Raw genomic sequence first — 27,252 nt, 5'->3', positions numbered from 1 at the left:
AATCAGCTCCAAGCAGCTGATGAGCTCATGGGGGCAGTGTCACGTCCTCTCAGTTGCTTCAGCCAGCCAATCAGCTCCAAGCAGCTGATGAGCCCATGGGGGCAGTGTCACGTCTTCTCAGTTGCTTCAGCCAGCCAATCAGCTCCAAGCAGCTGATGAGCTCATGGGGGCAGTGTCACGTCCTCTCAGTTGCTTCAGCCAGCCAATCAGCTCCAAGCAGCTGATGAGCCCATGGGGGCAGTGTCACGTCCTCTCAGTTGCTTCAGCCAGCCAATCAACTCAGCTGATGAGCCCATGGGGGCAGTGTCACATCCTCTCAGTTGCTTCAGCCAGCCAATCAGCTCCAAGCAGCTGATGAGCCCACGGGGGCAGTGTCACGTCCTCTCAGTTGCCTCAGCCAGCCAATCAGCTCCAAGCAGCTGATGAGCCCATGGGGGCAGTGTCACATCCTCTCAGTTGCCTCAGCCAGCCAAACAGCTCCAAGCAGCTGATGAGCCCATGGGGGCAGTGTCACGTCCTCTCAGTTACTTCAGCCAGCAAATCAACTCCAAGCAGCTGATGAGCCCATGGGGGCAGTGTCACGTCCTCTCAGTTGCTTCAGCCAGCCAATCAGCTCCAAGCAGCTGATGAGCCCATGGGGGCAGTGTCACGTCCTCTCAGATGCCTCAGCCAGCCAAACAGCTCCAAGCAGCTGATGAGCTCATGGGGGCAGTGTCACGTCCTCTCAGTTGCCTCAGCCAGCCAATCAGCTCCAAGCAGCTGATGAGCCCATGGGGGCAGTGTCAGCACAGAAGCCAGAGCCTAGTGCTCCTTTAATGAATTTATGCTACTTAAGCATTTAATCATTGTACAAACAAAAGCAAATATGAAAACATAAAACATAACTGAGTTTCTAATCCAAATATTATAGGTTTGTTTTAAAACAGTTTTAGAAGCTCAGTCGTAACAGTTGCTATTTTCTTTTCCTGACATGCTCATAACACACATTGTGGCCATATATGTTGCGTGGTGATTCTTATATTCATGTGCAAAGATGACCTTAAAATATAAATATTTCAACATGCATATTTCTTTGCATTAACTAGAAATTGGGATTAAATTGGAATAATTTCAAAGTTTGACAACAACTGGCTGTACAGTTTAATTACAAACATAACGAGTCAGTAGCAAGGCTATTAACAGTTAAGTAACATGCAAGAAACATCTTTAATACCTAGGAACTGATGTCATCAACAAGTGGAGAAATGAAAGACCAGTTTAACAGCGTAAGTAGGACATGGGGAATTATCACAGAAACAGGAAATAGACAATGCTGAATGCAACATCATGATATGTCTGTGAGCCATCAACAGCTGACTTAACATGAGCGTTTCATCGGCTGTACAACCCAAATGTCTTCGGTTACCAACAGAGAACTGTATCAAACCTTGGTTCTAACCAGAAAAGGTTCCGGTTGGAACAAAGGCAACTATCTCCAGGGTTTGTTTGGCCTATTTGTTTCAATATGGCGCCACTCTTCCCAATCTTCTCTCATCATGGTTTGGGTTAATTATATCACGTCGATACCCACCAATGTCAGGAGCCACAAACAATCAACCATGTTTGACCTTGAAAAATCAAAAGGGCCATCTTGTGGATGTTGGTTAAGAACACTGCTCTGGTTAATACCACAGCTAGCAACACTCCAGTCGTAACTAGTGGACAGGACAGTAGGGTCAATGAAACACAGAGATGCCCAAGACGGACACGTGTTGTGCAATAGATAGGAAGTCAGAGGAGGAGGTAAGATCATGGCAATTGTCACCAACAGGATGCCACCTAAAGCAGTTTTCTCTTGAAGTCAAATCCTAATTAAACTACTAGGCTATTCAAAGGCTAGTTGTCAGCTGTGTTGTCTCAGGATTTCAAACTTCCATAGAACCTTACAATTTGACTTTTTCAGTGAGCCATTAGTACCTGTATTCTACCTCGTCCAATGGATTCCAATACTCTACTACTACAACACTGTGACATGCATGTCCTGATATCTTGACATTTGGACTGCTAATACAATGTTCTTCAGAAACATTTCCCAACAATATTTCGTTCACTGAATAAAGTTCTTAGGGGAATAATTTAGATACATTCTGTCTTGACAAAGTAGAGTTAATTAATGCCTTTATTTACTGTAAAGGCAATGTTTCGGTATTGTTCTTATACCGTTGTCATTGCAAACATCGCCTTTACAGTTAATAAAGAAGTTATCCATATGTTATCTCTACTTTGTCATCCGTCAACTTCAAAGTTATACCTATCAAACAGTTCATATTCTGTCTTGATGGAATTTCCCAAACAATCATTTCATAGAATTCTGTTCACCGATAATTTCATAAAATAATTATCAAATTATTTGGAACTAAGAAATATCTGGACTGAAATAATACCATTTGCTGAAACACACAAGCAGGAAAATATACCTTTTATGAATATGATATAGTTAATGTTTCTACATAACAATATTATGTCAAATCATATCTCATTGTTGCAGGTTTACCTGTCAACTTGTCAAACTGCTGAAATGTCATTTACCCACCACGCCCACTGATTCTCTGTTGAGGTAAACCACTTGTTGTTGAATACGTTGATGAGTCATCTCAAGTTGCGGAAACAATTGAGAACAGAGAGTAGTCCAGTGTTGAGCAGTGTCTGCGAGGTGCAGCTTGAAGAAACAATCACAGCAGGGGTAGAGAAGAGGGCGGGGCACCCTTGAGGAGAAGGCGGGGCCACTAGGCGGAGAGTCCAGTGGAGGATGGGCGTGTCCAGAGTCAATCAGCTGCACGTTTTCACCATTGGAAAATTGAAGACCTGTTCATATCAATGTGGCTCATGCTTGTCACTGATACATTGGCTGACAAACATGAACTTAAATGGCAGGATCTGTCACCATAGCTGCCAATTTTCCCAGTTTAGTATTTTCCAACAATCTTCTTTAACTGACAACAAAGCCAGACGATATGAATCGACTACAATACAATACAGCCATGTGATTCCGAAACTCAGTTCATAATTTTAAAGTTTGTTTCTATCTCGACTTAAGCAACTTTCAATAATACCGTGGAGTGTCTCAATTGAACAAATGCAACCCTATAAATATGATGATATACCAGTCGATAAACATGAAGCATTTATAGCTGACGGTGTAAGGCTAAATAATGACCCTCTCTTTATCAGTGTCTATGAAAATTGAAACCTTGTGATATTTTTATGTAGATTGGCATATTCTTAACAGGAATTAAGGACAAAAGTTGCAAATTCGTAACAAAAACATTAAAAAAATGGGACAGTTGGCAGCTATTTGTCACGAATCAAACCTGAAAGTCCACGACGAGCCATGACAAACTTGAAACAGCAAAGGGTTGAAACTGTGGGTATTTCACAGCAAGCCTATTTCCACAGCTTGTTCACAACGCCGGTGTCACACATACATAGGCTACACACCCTTTTACATCACGTCCCAACCCATACTGACGAGGCATGTCAAAGAACGACACGGCTCAACCTGACAACAACGACAGCTTGTTCCTTCACAAGTCCTCCGGAGGCCATTGCTACCTAAGCAGTTGAACACAGCGTGACATGGGCATTGTGGTTCAGACAGAGGTTGTCCTCCCGAGGGTGTCACCAAGATGAACAGCCATGCCCAGTCACGGATCCAGCAGTGGGTGGGCGTGTCTGTCCCTGACGGTGGCTCACCCATCCTCTTCTTCTGGGTAGGGGATATCTGGCTCAGCATCGACTGGTGGGGTTCCGTCTCTGGATGTGCTGCTTTGCTCGGGGGGTGGGGAGCTGCAATAGAGGTCGGAGATCAGTGGTTAATAAATGAACTTGATACTGACCAGTTGAACCTAGAAGGGTCTTGAACTAAAATTTGTATTACAAAATAATCACAATAACTTTTAAACAATAAATAAAAAAATATTATGACAAAGAGATAAGTGAATTTTATTTATGAATTATGTTTTTCAAAACACAATAACTGAGGTCTCTTCCAACATTTTCTAATAAATTCATATCAGGAGACGCCACACTGTTTTACGCCACACTGCCTTGTACCACGACACAATCTTAGCACTAGGACTATCACAACTCCCATACTCTAACACAGACTTACGACCACCATGGTGTTATGACTGCAATCTTAGCACTAAGACTATCACAACTCCCATACTCTAACACAGACTTACGACCACCATGGTGTTATGACTGCAATCTTAGCACTAAGACTATCACAACTCCCATACTCTAACACAGACTTACGACCACCATGGTGTTATGACTGCAATCTTAGCACTAAGACTACCACAACTCCCATACTCTAACACAGACTTACGACCACCATGGTGTTATGACTGCAATCTTAGCACTAAGACTATCACAACTCCCATACTCTAACACAGACTTACGACCACCATGGTGTTATGACTGAAATCTTAGCACTAAGACTATCCCAACTCCCATACTTACGACCACCATGGTGTTATGACTGCAATCTTAGCACTAAGACTATCACAACTCCCATACTCTAACACAGACTTACGACCACCATGGTGTTATGACTGCAATCTTAGCACTAAGACTATCACAACTCCCATACTCTAACACAGACTTACGACCACCATGGTGTTATGACTGCAATCTTAGCACTAGGACTATCACAACTCCCATACTCTAACACAGACTTACGACCACCATGGTGTTATGACTGCAATCTTAGCACTAGGACTATCACAACTCCCATACTCTAACACAGATTTACGACCACCATGGTGTTATGACTGCCTTGTGGAAGAGGTCCAAGGCTGGAGCAGATACCCCAGTGGTTGATGACATGAAGACTCAAAATGAATACCCAAATAACAATTGCATGTCAAGCCAATCAGAAGCCCATTCAACAAAGTGATTTCAGCACTAAGGTGATCATAACTCCCGTCATTTAACATAAACTTGCCATAGATGTATCTTAAGTGATCTTAACGCTAAGGTGATCACAACTCCCACAGACTTAGTGACATTACTAAGGTCGCTGTATGACGATTGTAAGAAACTGATTCCTATTGTCACTGCCTCTTATGGGAGGTGAAATGGGGTTTAATGTCACATCAAAGATTATTGCACTTATGTTAAAATGTGCATGCACGTGTGTGTGTGTGTGTGTGTGTGTGTGTGTGTGTGTGTGTGTGTGTGTGTGTGTGTGTGTCTGCTTGTAATAGTCTGGACTAATGCTGATTTCATAGTGCTAGCCCACTGAGATACCATGCTACAGTTTAACAATATTACCCCAATCAGACACACAATACTGACTCCAAGCTGACCAGTCCTTGTCCCTTAATGCCAAGCGCAAGGCAGGGTAACAACAAGTACTTTTAATCTTTTAATGTATTTTGGTATGACACAACCGGAGATCGAACCCACGACCTTCCGCTCTCCGGGCAGACGCTCTACCATGAGACCAGGGAGGCAGTCTCTGCCTCTTATGACAGAGATGGAAAGAGGCAACTTACACAAAGATGGGGAACAAAGCATATGGGCAAAGTTGATGTGACTAAGCAAAAGAATCCACTATAAGCAATATGACATTCAGCTGACGTATGTAGAGTAGATTGTATAAGCGAAGGTGGTGCAGACAACTAACGTCACACTTGTGAAAAAATACATGACACAGAGAACAGGAAACACAGCATCATGGGTTTAGCATACAGGCCCACATTCCACCAAGCGATCATAGTGCTACAACTGTCGTAAGCTGATGTTAAAGCATGGGAGTTACAATCATCTTAGTGCTAAGATTGGTTTGTGTAACCTATCCCAGGGCTACATTCAACATAGTCATCTCAGCACTACGACCGCACAGCAAACTGCGGCGCCTTTAACGACTGGGGCCTCAACACTAAGTAAGTATAGTGAGTGAGTGAACTGAGGCCCAAAGCTGACTTGAGCAGTTTTTTAGTCACATCATCATCATCATCATGATGGTGCATCAGCTTAACGTTGGAAGAAGGCCGAAAGTGACACAGGTCATGAACGGAAGCCCTTTAGTGAATGTAGGAATCAAGGATATGGTACTGACAACCCAAGGATCATAATCTGATTATCATGGGTAAATCTGGGATTACAACACACAAGCCAAATCATCGAGCTTGTCCTCCCATCCACTAAATCCACTCTGACGACCAGCATCGGTTGCTGGGGCCCTATTCTAACCCGGAATCTTTACAAGTTACTGGGGTACTGTTAGTAGAAGGAGAAGGAGATCACACAATTGGGATCCGATGACATGCATCAACCAAGTCAGCGAGTCTGACCACCCGATCCCGTTATTCGACTCTTACAACAAGCATAGATTGTTAAAGACCTATTCTCTACCCATATCTTCACGAGGATGTAATATTAGTAGAAGGCTACAGAGATCTACACTAGGAGAAAGGCATGAAACAAGCCAGGCTACATGTTGTATATGCAGGATGTACCTTCATCTCATTAGCATTGACACAATGGTTGGATCTCTGAAAGCACCAATCACAGCATGCCAGAATCACAAGACAACAAGCAGAAATCACATTCTAGAGTCAGTCACAGCATACAATTTAGTTCTAAACAAAATCAAATGCAGAGATGCCACCCAGAAATTGAAGAAATTCGGAGTACCTGGGACAACTGGGGTGTGAAACAAACTGTTACGCTTTGATGATTTCAACATCTTTTGTATTGCATTTATCACCCAAACCAAAGTTAAAACTGGTGATTATGTGTGATTATAACATGGTTGTATATGTGACAATGCAGTGAGATCAACAATCAGGCTAAATCACTGGTTGTTTTGTCTTACAAAATTTGTAATACATGTCACTTGGAGTATTGGCAGAATTTGGTCAAAAACATCCTAAAGAATCCATCGAAATCATAATGGATGGTATCTCTGGTAACGTGTCAAGGCTCACAAGTGCAGGTGAGACTGTTAATGTACAAGACTGTATCACTAACACAGGACACTCATTCAGTGGATCACAGCATCTCTGGTAACGTGTCTAGGCCCACAAGTGCAGGTGAGACTGTTAATGTACAAGACTGTATCACTAACACAGGACACTCATTCAGTGGATCACAGCATCTCTGGTAACGTGTCTAGGCTCACAAGTGCAGGTGAGACTGTTAATGTACAAGACTGTATCACTAACACAGGACACTCATTCAGTGTATCACAGCATCTCTGGTAACGTGTCTAGGCTCACAAGTGCAGGTGAGACTGTTAATGTACAAGACTGTATCACTAACACAGGACACTCATTCAGTGGATCACAGCATCTCTGGTAACGTGTCAAGGCTCACAAGTGCAGGTGAGACTGTTAAGAATCTAGAAGGTGCACTCCCTTAACTGAACAGACCACTACAAAGAACAAACAATCATTACAATTATTGTTCAAGGGTTCAAATGCTGATTGATGGATTTTCTAAAAAGGCCAAAACATACTATTCTACATTTCCTGACACAGGTTCTTAAGGACTTCAGTGTTGAATGTTTGGAATAGACCTGGAAGACAGGTCAATCATGTGTGAATTCTACGAGGCCTTGATGTCACTTTCTCCAAACACTGATTACAAAACGTATGTCTGAAGGCATTTATTTGTATTTTCATACCCTTCGTCCCAACCAACAGCTTGAGCAAGTAGGATTAAGAACTGGAGCCAAAAGGTTTAAGAGTTACCTGATTCCTCCGTCTAATTATGGCTTTAATTCGAACTTTCTTTTAATTTTATTTTGACCACTGACCCATGGTTTGAAGGAATAAAATCTGAAAGAAATGTCCGACTTGGTTATATTTCACACATCAAACAGAGAAAACTTACAACATACTGGTCCTAGCAAACATTCTTGGGTACATTATGTTGAAATGCTCAGGAAAGGTTTTAGCTGTGCAACAGACTACCATGTCTAAGACAATATTTATGACACAGTATGCACCGAAAATAAAGGCAGGAAATTACAGAGCACAATACAGTTCACAAAACCACATCAAACTGTGACGACGGTGAAATGCACACCCATCAATAGCAGGCATCAATGAATGACAGCTTGGCACACCAGTTACCTACCCTAATTGCATGCACAAGCTGCCATATATCTCTGTTAGCATGAAGTGAAGAAAACAGATACATTGTAGAACATGGTTAAATTCAAACAGGACTTTAGGTTCAGATTTCAATTGGTTATAAACCTTTTGACACCAGATTTCACATTTAAAGATGTCCCTACACAAGATCATATTACAATGTACAACAGTGCAAATCAATGTAACACATTACGGCAAGCAGTTGTGTCCTGTAGAACTTCAATCAGTTCAACTTATTTATGTTTGGCTCTGATCAAGTCGACATTCAGTTGCCATGAGAACCAATTGTGTTTATTTTGTTAGCCTGGGGTACTTCCTACTAAAGTAAGGTTCCAACTACCGTATTCACCATAGTAAGCCCCCGACCAACTTCTACACCTATCTGTTAGTAAGCTTTACAAGCACCCCAAGAAGACCAAAAGTGACAGTGCCTATTTTCTGGTGTATATGACATGATACCCAACAGACAACAGCAGCTCAGAAGGGCTTTATAATTACAATGGGATTATTATTGACAAAGATTTAGTTTCATCAACATTTGAACTACTGCTCGATCTCAGTAACCTTTTGTGTTGTCTTACTAAGCACCCATCACCTTTGTCCATTTTCTAAGCACCACGGAGCTCATTACGGGGAATACATTAGGTTCCAAGGGTATGTTATGTCAGTAAAGGGTGCACTCCATTCCCATGCCCGGCATGGGCTGACGTAAACAACCTACCTATCTGCTGCATCAGCCGACAACTGTCGACCCTCCTTCTCCGTCTTCCTCTGATAGTGAGACCTGAAACAAGGCACAGCAGCATGGTAGTAGTAGTAATAATAATAATAATAATAAGATCCTGGCATGCCAAGGGACACAACTTTTCACAGGACCTTAGACCACTGGGCTACCATAACAATCTGGGCTTCAAACCATGACCAGCAGATCCTGGCATGCCAAGGGACACAACTTTTCACAGGACCTTAGACCACTGGGCCACCATACTGGAGGTGAAGACACACCTGTATCTCTGCTGGATGATCACGGACTGGTTGCGGCCCTTCTTCAGTCTCTCCGGTCCTTGTCGCTGCAGGCCAGCCGCAGGGTCTCGGTTCTTCTTGAGACGTTTCTGTGCGTAGTAACTCCGGAACTGATTCTGGATCAACACTGCTGCCTGGGTCATCTTCTTGAAGTATGCATACTGAAATATACAGAGTGAGTGAGTGAGTTGGGTTTAACGCTGCTTTGTGCAGTATTTTAGTTGTATCACTGAAAGTATGCCTAACATGGCAGAAAAAATCAAACCACGTAGGCGGTCTCCGGGCAGATGCTCTATCCTATAGACCACGTAGGCATTCTCAGGGCAGATGCTCTATCCACTAGACCACGTAGGCAGTCTCCGGGCAGATGCTCGATCCACTAGACCACGTAGGCAGTCTCCGGGCAGATGCTCTATCCACTAGACCAGTCAGGCAGTCTCCGGGCAGATGCTCGATCCACTAGACCATGTCATCAGTCCTTACCAACATGAAAGAGTGTCAGATAATTTTCTAACAGTATTTGTATTGCCTCTGATGCAGGAGTGATAACTGGAACTGACAAATTCACCGAAGGTTCATGGCAGAGCGATACTTTGTGCCAGGAGTCCGCCAGTACCTGTTTGTATCGCCGATAGTAGCTCTGGATCAAGATGGCGGCTTCTATCTCCTTCTGTCGCTGCTGCTGCAGTTGTTGTTTATCCCGATACAGCCGATACGCATTCTGGATCACCTTGGCAGCCTCGTACAGCTTTCTCTGTTCCTGATCTGAATAGAGAGAAGGATACTTATGAAGTGGTAGAAGAAGATTATTGTTAAATAATTCCAGCCTTATCAGTGCGATCTCTTGACAACCAAGTCTGAATGACTAAGTCAGTGGTTGATAATAGGATCATTATATATTCAGGGTACATCGTAACCACCCAATCATAATATGGAACTACTCTATCCTGGAATCTCTACAGAAAGACAAACAGTTTCAGTTTCATGTCGTTTAACACTGCACTCAGCAATATTCCAGCCATAAGACTGCGGTCTGTAAATAATCATGTCTGGACCAGACAATCCAGTGATTGACATGAACATCGATCCACGCAATTGGGATCGATGACATGCATCAACCAAGTCAGCGAGTCTGACCACCTGATCACGTTAGTCGCCTCTTACGACAAGCATAGTCGCCTTTTACAGCAAGCATGGGTTGCTGAAGACCTATTCTACCCTGGATCTTCACGGGTCAGAACGACAAACATGGGAGGCTGTGGACCTTCTCTGACCTGGAATCTCCACAGGGGTTGGCAACCGTGTATAGGGAAGTGTGGACCCTACCTGAGAGTGTGAGTTGGGAAAAGTCCTTCTCCATGTACGTGGCTGGCGCGTTGAAGTACTCGGTGAAGTCAGCAGTGGTGGGGGGCGGGGAGTCCAGAGTGAAACTGTAGGAACTGTAGGGGCTGTAGGGGCTGGGCAGACAGGTAGAGTCCGGGCTCAGGGACGAGGCAGGGGTGCCCAGGTCTGTGTACCTGCAATACAAAAGTCGGGAATACAGTGATGGGAGTTTTGGGTTGCTTTGTCATCATTCAAGTCACATCCAGTCCATGTATCATGATGTATCTGGCCTACAAAAGTGTATACCTGTACTCATCAAAGGCCAGACTATCTGTCATGGGTGTTGAGATTCCAGAATCATCCCCGAAGGATGAGGTGGGAGGTGAGCCTTGAGACGGGGCCGAGCTGTAGGACTCACTCCGAGCTCGACTGCTCACTCCACACTCTTCCTCCTTGGCAGGAGACAGCTTGATACGCTCCGGCATGGCTGCGATGATCTGGTTGGCGAGGGTTACCATTTGGTTCTTGCCTTCATGATCCCCACCTGGAACAATTTGGTACAGAATTTGTATAACGCCACACTCAGCAATACTCCAGGTATATGATGACAGTCTGTAAAGATCTGGACCCAGCAAACAATTTGGTACAGAATTTGTATTTCGCCACACTCAGCAATACTCCAGGTATATGATGACAGTCTGTAAAGATCTGGACCCAGCAAACAATTTGGTACAGAATTTGTATATCGCCACACTCAGCAATACTCCAGGTATATGATGACAGTCTGTAAAGATCTGGACCCAGCAAACAATTTGGTACAGAATTTGTATAACGCCACACTCAGCAATACTCCAGTTTTATGATGTCAGTCTGTAAAGATCTGGACCCAGCAAACAATTTGGTACAGAATTTGTATATCGCCACACTCAGCAATACTCCAGGTATATGATAAAGCCTGTAAAGATCTGGACCCAGGAAACCAGTCAGTGGATGAGGATTAATGGCGGGTCAGGTACATTAGTCATGTCTTGATTATTCAGTGTACTATATACTACTCAACAGAAGATAAAGGACACCCGATGTTTACCTGTCAAGGATGGCGGGTATGGCAACACCTATTGAGTATTACGGGCATTCTTTAACCTGTTTTGAGTAGTATATCTCAACTCTACATGGATAAATAGCCTTGACCCATTCACTACCAAAGCCGATCACAGCATCGTTCTGACACTAATCTGACTGTGACCTGCTGAAAATAGCTGTCAAATCAAGTTAATAAATCATGAGACATTCTGTGCTATGTTAGAGGTGAGAGAAAGGGTGACGGCACTTCTTAACTGAAGTTACAGTCATGGTTGGGTCCAGAGTACTTTACGATATCGAAGAACATTATGTGTTTTTAGATTTGTGTGTTTTTAGCCAGAAGTTTTTACATTTGGAACCAAAGGCTTTAGCCTATACTCAACAACACCTACAAATATGAAAACACATGATGTTTATCTTCTAATTTTTCACATCTCAAACAAGTTCAGCTAATACTGCTTGAGTTTAACACTGCTTTGAACAGCATTTCAGTCATATCACAGCGTGTCAGCTTGATGTGGGAGGGAGCCCCAGGTGACAAAGTTCATAGATGTTGACCACGTCAGTGAAACCCAGGAGCATTGTTAAGGTGCTGACAAACCCAGAAACATAATAGGGCAAACCGGGATTCAAACCCACAACAGAGTTAAGCTTAAACAATACAGTCTTCCTTTAATGCGTAACATTTTTAGATTCAAGAGCAACTCATTAAAGCATGGTGTTTATGTGTGTGTTATGGTGTCTAACCTTCACCAGATGCTACAGCAGCGGCGGCGGCAGCAGCAGCAGCAGCAACAGCTGCCTTGTGTTCCGCCTCCTCGTCAGATGAGATCTTTTCTACATCAATGAAAGGGCTGTCACTCCGCACTGATGATACCTCATCTACAGAGGTACAGAGCTTGCATTATAGACATTACTCATACAGACACTCAACACTGATTACACGACTAAAGAGCAGATCAAATTGCAAATTCAAACATGGCAAATGAAACATTCATCCACAAGAAATGTTAAGAATCAATGAGGTTGGTTGGTTGGTTTGTTGTTTAATGCTGCACTCAGCAATATTCCAGTGTTATGATGACAGTCTGTAAATAATCGAGTCTGGACCAGACAATCCAGTGATTGACAACATGAGGAATCACTGAAGGACATGCAGAGAAACAGGCTGATGGGTCTCTTCCATGTACAACATGTTTCATCAGCACTTGCTGAAATAATAGTAGATATATTTATACTATAACCATGACATGTATCATTGAAAATCACCAATACAAACTTCCAAGACCTTTTTGAGGCCTTGTTTAAGGTATTGTTGAAATGACACACAAATTCGATCATTATCAAGCTTTTAAATCCTGTTACACCCATAAGATCCGGGTTAGAAATGGTCTTCAGCAACCAATGTTTGTCGACAGAAGCGACCGACAGAATCAGACTTGCTGACTTGGTTGTGGCACGTCCTCATATCCCAACTGCATTGATTGAAGTTCATTATGTCAATCACTGGTGTGTCTGGTCCAATGCTTACTTACAGACCACCGCCATACGGCTGGTATATTGCTGAGTGAGGCATTAAACAACAAACAGAAAAACAAAAACTGGCAAAATCATGATCCCTGGTTAATTTTCAAGCTGATCAATATCTGCAACATTGCAACACTGTCATACTCCTATTCAACTGACCTGTGTCCATCTGCATGAGGAGACCATCCGTCTCCTTCCCAGACTCCGTCGCTATGGTGTTGAGCAAAGACTCGGTCTGCATGAGAATATCTGGCGATGCCAGATCACGTTGAGCAACTGGTAGCAAGGCAGAGTCCGTCACTGCACTGATTGGATGATCACCAACCAATGACAGATGTGGCTCAGAATTGGCCTCCCGAATTGGCTTCTGAAAAGCGTCATGTTGGGGCGAGGTCTGGTCGTTTGTTGCCCCACTCGGCAATATATCCACCGAATAGCGTTTGCTAAGTTGGCGATGACAGGTGCCAATGACTTGTTCACTGAGTCGCCGGACGAGCTTGGAATCCCCTGGGTAGGGAGGGGGAGGAGGTATGTCGATGTGAAGGTTTTCCTGTTTCTCATCACAAATGTTTTTGTGAGAACTGGGGAATATATGGCAAGGAGTTGGTGACAGTTCACACGCAGTGATAGAGTCCGAGGTTGTGAAAGAAGAAGTTGCGCCAGCAAATGATGCTGTGGATGTGCATGGGGGGAAAGGGGGCGGGGCTTGCAGACGAGCTTGCTCCAACTGCTCGATTTGATTGGCAAGGTTGTGATGTCCCTTGCTTCGGGCAACGGTGAGCGGGAGACGTCCATCCTTGTTACAGATGCTGAGTGGCCCCGTGTTGATATGATACAGCGTCAGTGAAGCGTCAATATTTCCTCTTGCACATGCCCACATCTGAAACAGACCAGTGTGAAGGTAAGCAAGAAATTAAAGTGGTTTAGGTCCCGTTCCACAAAGCGATCTTAGCACTCAGGTGATCGTACCTCCCATACAGGCTTACGACAGTTGCAGAGCTAAGATTGTTGGTGGCAAAGCCATCATCTTAAAGTTTAAAGACTGTAGGATTCCTACACTGATTACAGAAGACAACTGAAACATTCCACCCTCCCGTCATTCACTTCAACAAACTACCAGTGAGTACATCTATATGGTCAGCCATGTATCAATACCATGATTACAACTTGCAAAGTACCATCAAACTTTAGCAGACAAGCTGAGGCCCAAAGCATTCAACACTGACATCAGGAACAAACTAAGCTATGTGAGATTGTCTTGCCAAACAACTCCCACATCTGGTAGCCTTTCACAATCGTAAGTAATCGTAGGTGCAATTGTATCTTTAGAACTGTGAGTGAGTATGGTTGTATGCCGCTTTTAGCAATATTTCAGCAATATCACGGCGGGGGACACCAGAAATGGGCTTCAAACATTGTACCCATGTGGGGAATCGAATCAGGGCCTTCGGGATGACGAGCAAACACTCTAACCACGACCTATAACCAAATCAACATGAACTGGGAAAGTTTGTATTCTCATTCGGGAATGTTTACAGTTGCTGCCAACTTGGTGCCAAATATCGACCTGTGAGCAGGTCTAGATCAATGATCAAGATAATGCTGCAATAATCAGCTTCTTTGTTCATTGTGAGCAGGTCTAGATCAATTCCTGTCTATGATCAAGATAATGCTGCAGTAATCAGCTTCTTTGTTCATTGTGAGCAGGTCTAGATCAATTCCTGCTTATGATCAAGATAATGCTGCAGTAATCAGCTTCTTTGTTCATAGTGAGCAGGTCTAGATCAATTCCTGCCTATGATCAACATAATGCTGCAGTAATCAGCTTCTCACCAATGGAGTACAGGCATGGTTGTCCACACTGTGAGCATCAACTTCATATTCTAAAACTAAATTAGAGATGTCAGATCTGTCAAAGAAAGAGAAAACAGTATTATCACTCTGCAATCAATCAATCAATCAATCAATCAATCAATCAATCCTTGTGGGGCCCTGGGTAAGAATAGGTCCCCAGCACATCATCATCATCAGCGGCAGCAGCAGCAGCAGCAGCAGCAACAGCAGCAGAGGCTCCTAAGAGGCTCCCCGACTTTCTTTGGGTGTTCAGGCTCAGTGACCTGGTTGATTGCATGTCATTGTTCACCAAAGACGTTTGGTGTTGCTCATAATATCAACCACCAGTTTGTCTGGCCCAGACTTCATCAGTCGCAGGCAACAACGACATAGCTGGACATTGTTCACAGCAGCATCAAACATCACAGAACCAAGGACACATAAAACAGTAATGTTCTCACTATATCATGGCAGCCTGGGAATATTCGTGTCTTGGCCCAGCTTACCAGAGGCCAGTAGCACAACCAACAACCCACAGCATTGGGTTATGATAGAACACAATCAGTCAGCTCACACGCTGTAACTACCAGACCCTCATTTAAGTCGTCTCTTACAACAAGGAAGGGTACGAGGCACCCATTATTTGCGGAATTATGTTCTGGGGACTTTCAAAGAACCAATTCTAAATACATGTTTGTTATTTTCATTCAACTATTCAATCTCCCTGTTGGAAATTAAGCATGGAAGAAAAGGGGTCCCAGTCATAACTACTGCCAAGTTAAAGCTTTAAGGAGAGCCAGGATTCAAACACTATGGAAGCAAACCTCAAGGACACCATGGCTCCCATTAATTTCCAACACTGATTCCTGTACTGGTGCTACCCACCTCCACCTAACAAGTGAGCTGATGAGTTTGGCGTAGCCAAGGGCCGCCGCAAGATGAAGTAAAGTCAGTCCGCCATGGCCAGCCTTGGGGTAAGTCTCCAGTTTCTGCCAGGGTCGACCAGCCAGGTGCTCCACATACTGCACAAGACGACACTCGGTGTTCTCATGGTCAACATTCAGGGCATGCTGGAATAGTGCACAACAAACAAAGTCACAACACTCGTCTCACTCCGGGACAGATTCTCGTTTCAAACTTGTATCTACATTTATTCTGATACTGTTAAATAGCTGTGTGAAGAAAGGATTGAACTTGTTCCCATCTTAAAGGGAGCCAAGGCTCGAGACAATGGTCAGTCCCAGCAAACTCGATTAAGTTCAGGGTAAACTGTTGTAGGGCTGGGATGATACACAACTGTGTGATCAAATACATACCACGATACTTTGCTCACGATCCGATATATACCACAATACCTTGCTCACGATCCGATATATACCACGATACTTTGCTCACGATCCGATACATACCACGATACTTTGCTCTCGATCCGATACATACCACGATACTTTGCTCACGATCCGATACATACCATGATACTTTGCTCAAGATCCGATACATACCACGATACTTTGCTCACGATCCAATACATACCATGATACTTTGCTCACGATCCGATACATACCACGATACTTTGCTCAAGATCCAATACATACCATGATACTTTGCTCACGATCTGATACATACCACGATACTTTGCTCACGATCCGATACATACCACGATAATTTGCTCACGATCTGATACATACCACGATACTTTGCTCATGATCTGATACATATCACGATACTTTGCTCACGATCCGATATATACCACAATACCTTGCTCACGATCCAATAAATACCACAATACTTTGCTCTTGATCCGATACATACCATGATACTTTGCTCACGATCCGATACATATCACGATACTTTGCTCACGATCCGATATATACCACAATACCTTGCTCACGATCCAATAAATATCACAATACTTTGCTCTTGATCCGATACATACCACGATACTTTGCTCTTGATCCGATAAATACCACGATACTTTGCTCACGATCTGATATATACCACAATACCTTGCTCACGATCCGATACATATCACGATACTTTGCTCACGATCCGATATATACCACAATACCTTGCTCACGATCTGATACATACCACGATACTTTGCTCTCGATCCAATACATACCATGATACTTTGCTCACGATCTGATACATACCACAATACCTTGCTCACGATCTGATACATACCACGATACTTTGCTCTCGATCCGATACATACCACGATACTTTGCTCACGATCCGATATATACCACAATACCTTGCTCACGATCCGATACATACCACGATACTTTGCTCATGATCCGATACATACCACGATACTTTGCTCACAATCCAATACATACCATGATACTTTGCTCACGATCCGATACATACCACGATACTTTGCTCACGATCCAATACATACCATGATACTTTGCTCACGATCTGATACATACCATGATACTTTGCTCACGATCCAATACATACCACGATACTTGCATGCACTTTCATCTATCATGCTTAAGCCATCTCTTTCAAAGAGTGGAAGGCCAAATACCTGGCACACTGATGATTTACAGTTGGCAGTGTCATAGACAGGGTTTGTCAAGGAAAGCTCACCTGCTTGTCAAGAAAAGCTCACCTGTTTCTCAAGGAAAGCTCAACTGTTTGTCAAGGAAAGCTCACCTGCTTGTCAAGGAAAGCTCACCTGCTTGTCAAGGAAAGCTCACCTGCTTGTCAAGGAAAGTTGTGTTCTTGTCAGCTGGCATGAGCCTCTTCTCCAGTTGTTCCAACCTCTCCACCAGCAGCAGTTTCATCTCCGTCGCTGAAACAAGAACATAGCAAACATTTACACACTTCTACACATGTACCGAGATTGTGAGGCAATATGCGATGTTGCAGCAGTATCATAATGGCACACAAACAGCGAGTGGGTTGGGTTTAATGCCACTTTCTAGTTACTGGTATTCAGTTACTTCAAAGATGCCAGGGGGCGCTGGGGTAGCCTAGTGGTTAAAGTGTTGCTCGTCACACTAAGACCCAGGTTTGATTCCCCACATGAAGCCCATTTCTGGTGTCCCCCGACGGAATATTGCTGGAAGCAGTGTCAAACCCGACTCACTCACTCACTCACTCAAAGGCCAAAGTGAGGTAGGTCACAGACACAAGGCATTAGTGGAACACCGTGAGCACAGGCAGAATAATTTGGCTGAATCTAGGACTGGAACCTTGAATCAGCTGAGGGGACACAACTCTGCAAACTGAGTGAGTTAGTTGGAGTTTACTCCACAACTGGCATTATTCCAGCAATATAAGGGCGATATCAGCAATGGGTTGGACACATTGTACCAAGCTGGGGAACAGACCTTGGGCTTCTGATTACTGAGCAAACGCTTTAAAGCAGCCCTTTATTGCCACATTGCAAACTGAACTGTGACACCTTCGACAAATGAACCACCCGTGTTCCAAAATCAGTGTTCAAAACAAAAGGGGGGCCTCTGGTACTTGAATCTTTTGACTTCTAATATGAGGAAAATCAAAAGTCCCCTTGACTGTCAAGCTTAATTTCCAACACTGCAAAATATACCGAGGTACAACTACTCACAATCCATTGAGAACCATTCGTTGTGAGCTGACTGCGTGCTGTGCTTCTCCCGAGCCTTGTACTCGAACACCTCACTGTTGGAGATGACAAACCCATCATTGGCCACCTGCAGCGTTACCAGGCCGGCGTCATGTGCTGCAAGACATCAGCATCATATGACATCAACGTTCCATGCAATTAGGGTATATTAACACGCAAACAACCAATTCACTGAGTCTGTCCACCTGCAGCGTCACCAGGCCGGCGTCATGTGCTGCAAGACATCAGTATCATATGACATCAACGTTCCACGCAATCAGGGTATATTAACATTCAATCAACCAATTCACTGAGTCTGTCCACCTGCAGTGTCACCAGGCCGGCGTCATGTGCTGCAAGACATCAGCATCATATGACATCAACGTTCCATGCAATTAGGGTATATTAACATTCAATCAACCAATTCACTGAGTCTGTCCACCTGCAGTGTCACCAGGCCGGCGTCATGTGCTGCAAGACATCAGCATCATATGACATCAACGTTCCATGCAATTAGGGTATATTAACACGCAAACAACCAATTCACTGAGTCTGTCCACCTGCAGCGTCGCCAGGCCGGCGTCATGTGCTGCAAGACATCAGCATCATATGACATCAACGTTCCACGCAATCAGGGTATATTAACATTCAATCAACCAATTCACTGAGTCTGTCCACCTGCAGTGTCACCAGGCCGGCGTCATGTGCTGCAAGACATCAGCATCATATGACATCAACGTTCCATGCAATTAGGGTATATTAACACGTAAACAACCAATTCACTGAGTCTGGCCACCTTTGATCCAAGATGCCTCTTACGACCAGCATAACAATCAAGTCTGGGCCCACAATCCACTGATTGATATCATCATCAACAATCCATGCCATTGTGTTACGATGACATGCATCTACCAAGTCAACAAGTCTGACCATCCAAGTCACCTCTGGCAACCAGCATAGGTTGCTGGAGACCCATCCTAACCCGGAATCCCCCTTTAGAAGTGTGAGATACTGACCTGGAGTGAAGCACCGGAGAACCCCTGCCTGTACAAGTGTAGCAGGCACCGTCTTACTGTTGAACACAACAGAGTAGGACGTGGACGTGGAGAACCATGGGCCTGTCACCAGGATCTTTGTGCCACCCTTCCAACATACAACAACACTCAATAACATCTCATCAGTCACTGCCAACACTATCACAGGCATGTCAACCCTAATCATGCTGATTATTGATTATTGATGATAAATAATTTAACAACATTTTGGAGGTACAGTAAAATATGTTTATAACGAATAGGTTATAAGGAACTAAAATCAGTGGCCCCTTTGAGTTTGTTATAACCGTCGTTTACTGTACACCTCACAGCTACCTCAATGTACTTGCTCTCAAATCATAAACTAGAACACATCCCGATAAGATTACTCAGAAGTGGATTTATCATATCTGTCAGCAAGTGAGTTTGGTTTTTACACCGCTTGGAACAGTATTTCAATATTATCACAGAGAGTCAGCTTGGTTTGGGTGGAAATGTGAAACTCTATGCCCCTCACATCTGTGTAGCACCAGTCAGGGGAGAAGTCTGTGATGACGCCCTGAGAGAAGCTGCTGTCTGTGTCAGTCTGTGAGTGAGTGTTGTCTGCTGTCTGCGTGTCTGACGTAGCAGACGTCGATGTTGAAGATTGATGCGACTCTGCCCGTTGCTGCTGTGATTGTTGAGCTTGTTGGTTGCTGAGGCAGTTAGCACAATTGATGAGCGGGACAGAAGTCGGCATTCCGCCACTTGACGTCCCGAGACTTGCATTTGTGTCGGGCAAATCAGGACAGTCATAAAGTTCGGGCAAGTCGAGAAGATAATCAAGATTGAGATCAGTACTGGGAAATGAGGAAAAGCTGCCATCAAGAGTATCACAATTATCAGTCCCCGAATTATCTTTCACTAGTGTTCCCACAGTGTGCGAGCAGTCCCCGCGAATGAGCGAGTCTAATGTATTGTGGAGATTTCGCTGAGTATCTGAGATTGTAGCTGACATTTGATCGAGAAAAAGATCCTTCGAATCCTGCTGGGTGCCTGCCAGCTCCAACAGAGCATCACTTGCAATATTCATCGGAACGGGAGACTTTCTGTTCGAGTCATGCGCATGGAGATTGTGAATATGTTGTGACAATTTATCATCCTGCTTGACACCAGCAAGCACTTGGGGAATGGTTTGGAGTATCTGAGGCTGAGGGAAACGGCCCTGCGTGTCCAGGGTTGCCGCGGTGATGGTGTGAATGGGCGTGGTGAGAGAGTTGTTGATGATGGAGATGGGTGATGTGTTATGTCCGCTGACAAAGATCAGACCATTACTGCCGTGGAGACTTGCTAGGTTTAGAATGAGAGGAGCAGGAGCTGCAGCTGTGTGGTTCAAGTCTTGAGTGGAGTTGGACGAGGGGGCCGTAGTGGGCGTGATCACCACCTGGCTGGTGTGAAGCTCGGGAGTGGGCGGGGCTACCGACTGGGTGGCGCTGCGTTGGGTGTGGCGCTGCAACATGGACACTAGGCGATTGTGTGCCAGGCTGGCTGTGTTAGGAGGTGATGAGTCCTTGGTGCATTTGGAATGAGGAAAGTTTTTGTCACAGGAAGGAGTGCATTTGTGGGGTTTGGCTTTGCCTGATTTGTCCTGCCGAAGGTTAATCAACTGTTGAACAAAGTCTTCAATTGTTTCTTCAACCTGCAAGAAAAGGAACAATATTGTAACCGTGCAACAAAACCTTTTCTAGGAATATCAACCCTTAGTGATACCCCGAGTCAATTAACACAACGTCAACACAACAATAGTGATTAGACGTCAGTTTGTTACTGGCAAACTGAATATCTGACTAGTTCTTGTTTCATCCCCTTAATGCCAATCACCAGGCAAGGTAACAACAAGTACCATCTCAAGTACACTCAGATACAGCATACTGACTGAGCCCACCAGTCCTTGTTTCATTCCTTTGATGCCGAGTGCCAGGCAGGGTAACAACAAGTACCATCTCAAGTACACGCAGATACAGCATACTGACTCTGAGCCCACCAGTTCTTGTTTCATTCCTTTGATGCCGAGTGCCAGGCAGGGTAATAACAAGTACCATCTCAAGTACACTCAGATACAGCATACTGACTCTGAGCCCACCAGTCCTTGTTTCATTCCTTTGATGCCGAGTGCCAGGCAGGGTAACACTCTGGTAACACTCTGGTAACACTTTTGGTAAAACGTGGTCAGAACCTTCTCCTCTCTTTGCAGGTGCTCCATCCACTACACCACAGAGGAAGTGCACAGTGAGTGGTAAAGTCGTAGACTGGAGCTTAGGGAGAATCACTCAGTTGGGTTTAACACCTCGTTCAACAGTATTTCAGTTATATTACGGCTTGTCACCTTAATGTGGGAGGAAAACCCAAAGTGATGCAGGTCTTAGTGAATATGGTATTACGCCGCGTTTAGCAATATTCCAGCACTATCACGACGATGGGCTTCACACATTGTACACATGTCGGGAATCGAACCTGGGTCTTCGGTGTGACGAGCGAATGCTTTAACCACTAGACTCCCCTCCCCGGCCGCCCCGATGCAGGTCTTAGATGTTCACCACTTTAGTGAAAGCTATAAACGCGTGGACAAACCTAGAAACATAATCAGAGTGAATCCAGGATTCAAACCAACGATCATAGGTTCCTGGCAACCCTAAGGGACGAAACTCTGCACGGTATATTTAGTGCCTTGGACTACTGGACCACCCATGCCTGTGATGTTAATCAGTATTTCTGGGAATCAGTCAAGTCCTGACAGTAATTACTCTCGTCATCAAGATGAATGCTCTCACCATGTGTTCTTGCTCAGGACCAAGATCCACTCTCCTGCCACACGCCACTACAAGAGACACAGTTACAGCTTCATTTCAAGGAGTATGACTGTTGTTACTACAATATCAACATCTATACAAGGAATACAACAATGTCTTAAGCTTTTAATTCTTTCTGTCAGTTTCTGACATCAACAATTGAACTCATGTAAGCTTTCAACATCAGACAATGTCTGACATTGTGTCACCATCGGGTTGCATATTAACTGCCCAAATTATCTCCCTTAGTATCTCACAGTTTCACAAAGATGGGAATGGTTCCGGGGATACAGGTATTTTGTCTTCTAATTCTTTTAGTATTATGACGTAGCATTCATAGAAAATGTATCAGAATTTGTAACTATGTTTATTGGCATATACGCTAGGCGTGGTGCCTCAATTTGGATCTTACCCTATATAAAACAAGTTGTTTTTCAGTGTCTTGCAATGAACACACAAATAAACAATACACTCTTTCACTGCTTCAAAACATAGTCCAGGGTAATTAACTAATCTTTGTTTCTACTAGTCTGTACAAATGATCTGCTTTACAATTGCCATAGTGAGTGAGTGAGTGAGTTTGGTTTTACGCCGCTTTTAGCAATATTCCAGCAATATCACGGCGGGGGACACCAGAAATGGGCTTCACACATTGTACCCATGTCAGGATTCGAACCCGGGTCTTCAGTGTGACGAGCGAACGCTTTAACCAATAGGCTACCCGACCGCTCCACAATTGCCATGGTAACCACGGCAGTCAACGATAGGAAATGAGTCCTTCCTGAAGTTTATCAGTCTTGGACTAAGAGATAACATTTCAATTAGAATTGGTCTTCAGCAACCCAGATTAACAGGTGCTCCGACTCGCTGACTTGCTTGATGCATGTCACCATATCCCAAATGCTTAGATTGATGCTCATGATGTCAAACACTGGATTGTCTGGTCCAGATTCGATTATTTTCAGTTTGACATCATACAGCTGTAACATTGATGAGTGTGGCGTTAAACAAGAAAGCTAATTCCGAAGCCCTCTGTCAACTCACACATCGGCCTGAGCTGATCAACAAGTTCCTCCTTGGTCCATTCTTTCTTCTCCATGTCGTAAGATAAAACAGGAATGCTCAGTTTGGTGTTGTCAGGGTAGGGGACATTCAGGTAGTGGACAAGAACGATGTCAGGATTCTGAAACAGGTCAGGCCATACAGGTACACAGGTACAATATATCGCAAATTGTCCATTTCAACATTATTTAAACTAATACAGGTGTGTGGGTTGCGAAACATAATGTAATGTGAGTGTCTTTCCAATAGTCAACTTTCCCTTATGTCTTTGAGCTACAATCGAGCATGCCCTTTCTTCCAAGATTTCAAAGAGCGTCATACGACTCTTGGTCAGAAGTTGTTTGATCAAGGTTACAACATTCAAGGCCTCCGTAAAGCTTTCAAAATGTTTTAAAAATGTGACACATCAGTGACAAAAATGGTGTATGATGCAATTACCTAATTTGACTTACACCATATCTTTGTGTGTTTTTTCAGGTTAACACTTGACTTGTCTTTGCATGTATTGGTGACGGGTGCCACCTGTGAAACAAAATACACTCACCTTTTTGCGAAACATGGTATCATCACTATTTGATAGTGATTCATATACACATGCTCGTGACATAGTCGGAATCGTACAATCGACTCTGCTTTTGGTGAATTTCAGGTGAACATGGAAAGGGACCTGTCACTATTATTTACTGAACAGTAAGAAACTACACATTACACCCACCTGGAGCAACCAATAACAGCGTCTATGGAAAGTAGGGAGGATCGCCGAGTGCACGTATGAGCCATAGATACACTGAAAACAAACACAATCAGGACTCAATCAATTGAATATCAACAAATTATTCAGGTGTCCACCAACATTTAATTGTTCGCTTGTTGATTAATGCATGACGGCAGTTTGTAAATAATCGAGTCTGGACCAGATAATCCAGTGATTGACATCATGAACATCGATCTACGCAATGGGAATACAAAGACATGCATCAACCAAGCCAGCGAACCTGACCACCTGTTGCCGTTAGTTGCCTCTTCAGACAAGCATAGTTGCCTGTTATGACAAGCATGGGTTGCTGAAGACCTATTCTACCCCAGATCTTCATGGGTCCCAATTACCTGTCAAAAGGGTTGGTGGGTATCAGATACATAGGGTCAGGGACCCATATTGTTCATGAATGGGAGGTCACATGTTTTTTAGAGGGGAGATCAATGGCCAAATGATCCTGTCTGGGTCAGACAATCCGGTGATGATGTTGCGAGTACCGAACCATGCCAGCTGGGCACAATGACACGTCTGAGCCTGACCCCCTTATCAATTCTGGTCAACGCTTACAACCAGCAGAGTGGTGGGATCAATTCAATCCTGACATCCCCATTAAGGGGATCACCAAATAATGCCACTATCTGGGATTTCCAGGTTGGAATAGATCCCCAGCAACTAGGGCTGGGACGGACAACGCGGGTATTCTGGTCGGGTGGGTCCTAAGTATGACCCGGGTACCCACAGGATTACCCACCCTTGGTTAGTCCTGTGATACATTGTTTGATGACGAAAATTTACTAAAATTCCAATGTTACACAACAAGTCACTAATGTTGGAATTTAATTCTGACGATGCACACATTCCTATAAATCTTTATATGCTTGAATAAAGATACAGCTTCAGGGCATGCATGACCAGATCATTTCATGTGTATCTTAACACTTTTTCCAGGGCTCCGGTAAAACTACCCATGTTGTTCTCAACTCTTGAGACCTATAGAGGGTATCCAGGTAGAGTCGGGTGATAGGGTGCCGGGTACCTGGGTAGGAAATGTGGACTCGTCCCAGCCCCACCAGCAACCTACGCTGGTTGTAAGAGGCGACTAAATACAGGTGGTCAGACTCAACATGCTCAAGGACTTGTTTGATTGTATTTCATCACATCTAGCCAATTGTGTTGATCAACGCTCATGATGTCAATGACTGGATTCTCTGGTCCAGACTTGATTATTTACAGACAATAAGGTTAGAACTTAACTGAGAAGCTTTACTCTACTGGGTGTAGATAAAATGCCCATGTAATGTTAAAACAATGGGGAAATCAGGAAATTTGTACAAGCACACAGGAATTTGTACAAGCCCAGAGGCATTTGTAGTAGCCCCGGGTTAGTGGGAAAGTGGGCTAGTATTAATTTCCAACCCTGATGTAACGGACACCTGTCATACAGATAGAATATTGCAGAGTGGGGCGTGAAGCCAGAGTGACAGCACAACGCCCCAGTAGTTCCCCTCACCTCCACCCCCTGCACTTTGAGCTTCATGTGATCCTCCCTGATAGTCTTGCCATCGCGCCGCTTCTTCCAGCAGTAGCCGTCCTTGCGGTACCTCACCTTGTTCCGACTGTACAGCAGCATGGAGCCACTCGGAGGCCTGAAACCATGAACCAATGCTGAACAACCATCCACGTTCCATTTGCCCTTCCCACACTTCACTTGACTCATGCTAGCAGTCCAGCGTTAATGTAACACTAATCAAAATTGGCCCTTCTAATGCTAATCAATGGCCCTTCCAAAATTTCACCTGTCTCAGGTTGGCATACCATTTTTAACACTAATACCTGGCTCTTCAAACATTTAACGTGTCTGAAGTTGGCACACAATCTCTAACACTAATCACTGGGCCTTCTAAATTTCACTAATCTAAAGTTGCCACACCATTTCTAACACTAATTATTGCCAGGCCCTTCCAAAATTTCACTGTTTCAACCTAGCATGCCAGTGTTGATTTTCTAATGACTGGCCCATCCAAACTTCTTTTTGGCTCAGGCTAGCAGAGCAGTGTAATTTCTAATGTCCTTCCAAAAAATGTTAATTTGCATCAGGTTTGCAAACCAGAGTTAATTTCTAATGCTAATGACTCAAACCCTTGAAAGCATTTTAGCATTTAGTTCAAACCCAGCTAGCTGTAACAAACTTCATATACTTTTGACAAGACGATGAGGGTTAATGTCCAACATTATTTACTTGCCCTTTTAATTTGAACTTGCCTCAGACTAGCAGACTAGTGTCAACTTGTAACATTAATCAGGTTAATCACTGGCCTCGGGTTAATGGTCAGTTTACTGGAATGTTGGAAAGTTGGAACAATATGAATTGGAATCCTTTCATCAATTCCATTAAATAAATGAATACTGAAAATATATAATGTCTATGTTTTAGTATCAAGGGACATGTCAATTCCAACCACAAACTCTCTACTTTCCATTCATACTGAAATTCCATCTCTTCACCGTGACATTTAATACGACATCAAATAAACATGAGCCTCTGGCAAGCCATATTGCATGCAGATTATACAGTTATGAGGAATTCACATATAGACAATTATTATTAACATTTTTTCTAATAAATTGTGCATCATAGATAGAGCTACTTCACTGCACCAAATAGCACACATTGAAAATACCTGATTTTGAGTTCTCTGATCTGCCATTCTTTGTGACGATCGAATGCTATCAGCACAGATGCTATCTCCTGAAAACAAATTGTCATTGTTAAAGTCACAAAGTCCTCCCTTGATTACTATTTAGTGCCAAGTTAAGGGAGGTGGATGGTCCCCTCAATCTCCAACATTCAACAGAATTATCCTGATCAGGGTTAAGACAAGAACCACTAAGGTCTTAACATCAATGCTGAGTTTTGAACACTGATTCGACTCAAAGAATCTTATTTCCATATGGACACAGTATGTATTGTACATTTTTGTGTTCCATCATGTCTATTCTTGACAATATCATAACACTGTTGATTCCAATAAAATAG

General features: G+C 43.7%; 1 protein-coding gene across 2 annotated transcripts; it reads right to left on the bottom strand.

Moving 5' to 3' along the window:
- Window positions 1-920: 920 nt before the first annotated feature.
- LOC124124550 (calmodulin-binding transcription activator 2-like) lies at window positions 921-26,997 on the bottom strand. Of its 2 annotated transcripts, XM_048402755.1 has the most exons (20): window positions 26,897-26,997; window positions 25,726-25,861; window positions 24,174-24,245; window positions 23,441-23,579; window positions 22,379-22,425; window positions 20,086-21,246; window positions 19,551-19,677; window positions 18,517-18,651; window positions 17,642-17,736; window positions 15,822-16,006; window positions 14,937-15,012; window positions 13,263-13,983; window positions 12,324-12,458; window positions 10,800-11,037; window positions 10,497-10,687; window positions 9,787-9,935; window positions 9,153-9,331; window positions 8,869-8,931; window positions 8,131-8,161; window positions 3,620-3,825 (listed from the first exon to the last, which is right to left on the bottom strand). In XM_048402755.1, exons 1-20 carry the CDS (start codon window positions 26,980-26,982, stop codon window positions 3,766-3,768), a joined length of 4,026 nt encoding a protein of 1,341 aa, XP_048258712.1. In that variant the 5' UTR covers window positions 26,983-26,997; the 3' UTR covers window positions 3,620-3,765. The 2 variants fall into 2 exon arrangements, with proteins under 2 accessions (XP_048258711.1, XP_048258712.1); XM_048402754.1 differs by lacking the exon at window positions 8,131-8,161 and having other exon boundaries at window positions 921-3,825.
- Window positions 26,998-27,252: the final 255 nt, after the last annotated feature.

Source organism: Haliotis rufescens, unplaced genomic scaffold, assembly GCF_023055435.1.
Source record: "Haliotis rufescens isolate VD_foot unplaced genomic scaffold, xgHalRufe1.0.p SCAF_29, whole genome shotgun sequence".
Classification (NCBI taxonomy): domain Eukaryota; kingdom Metazoa; phylum Mollusca; class Gastropoda; order Lepetellida; family Haliotidae; genus Haliotis; species Haliotis rufescens.
Note: the sequence above shows the minus strand (reverse complement) of the source record. Positions and strands in the feature narration are given on the sequence as shown.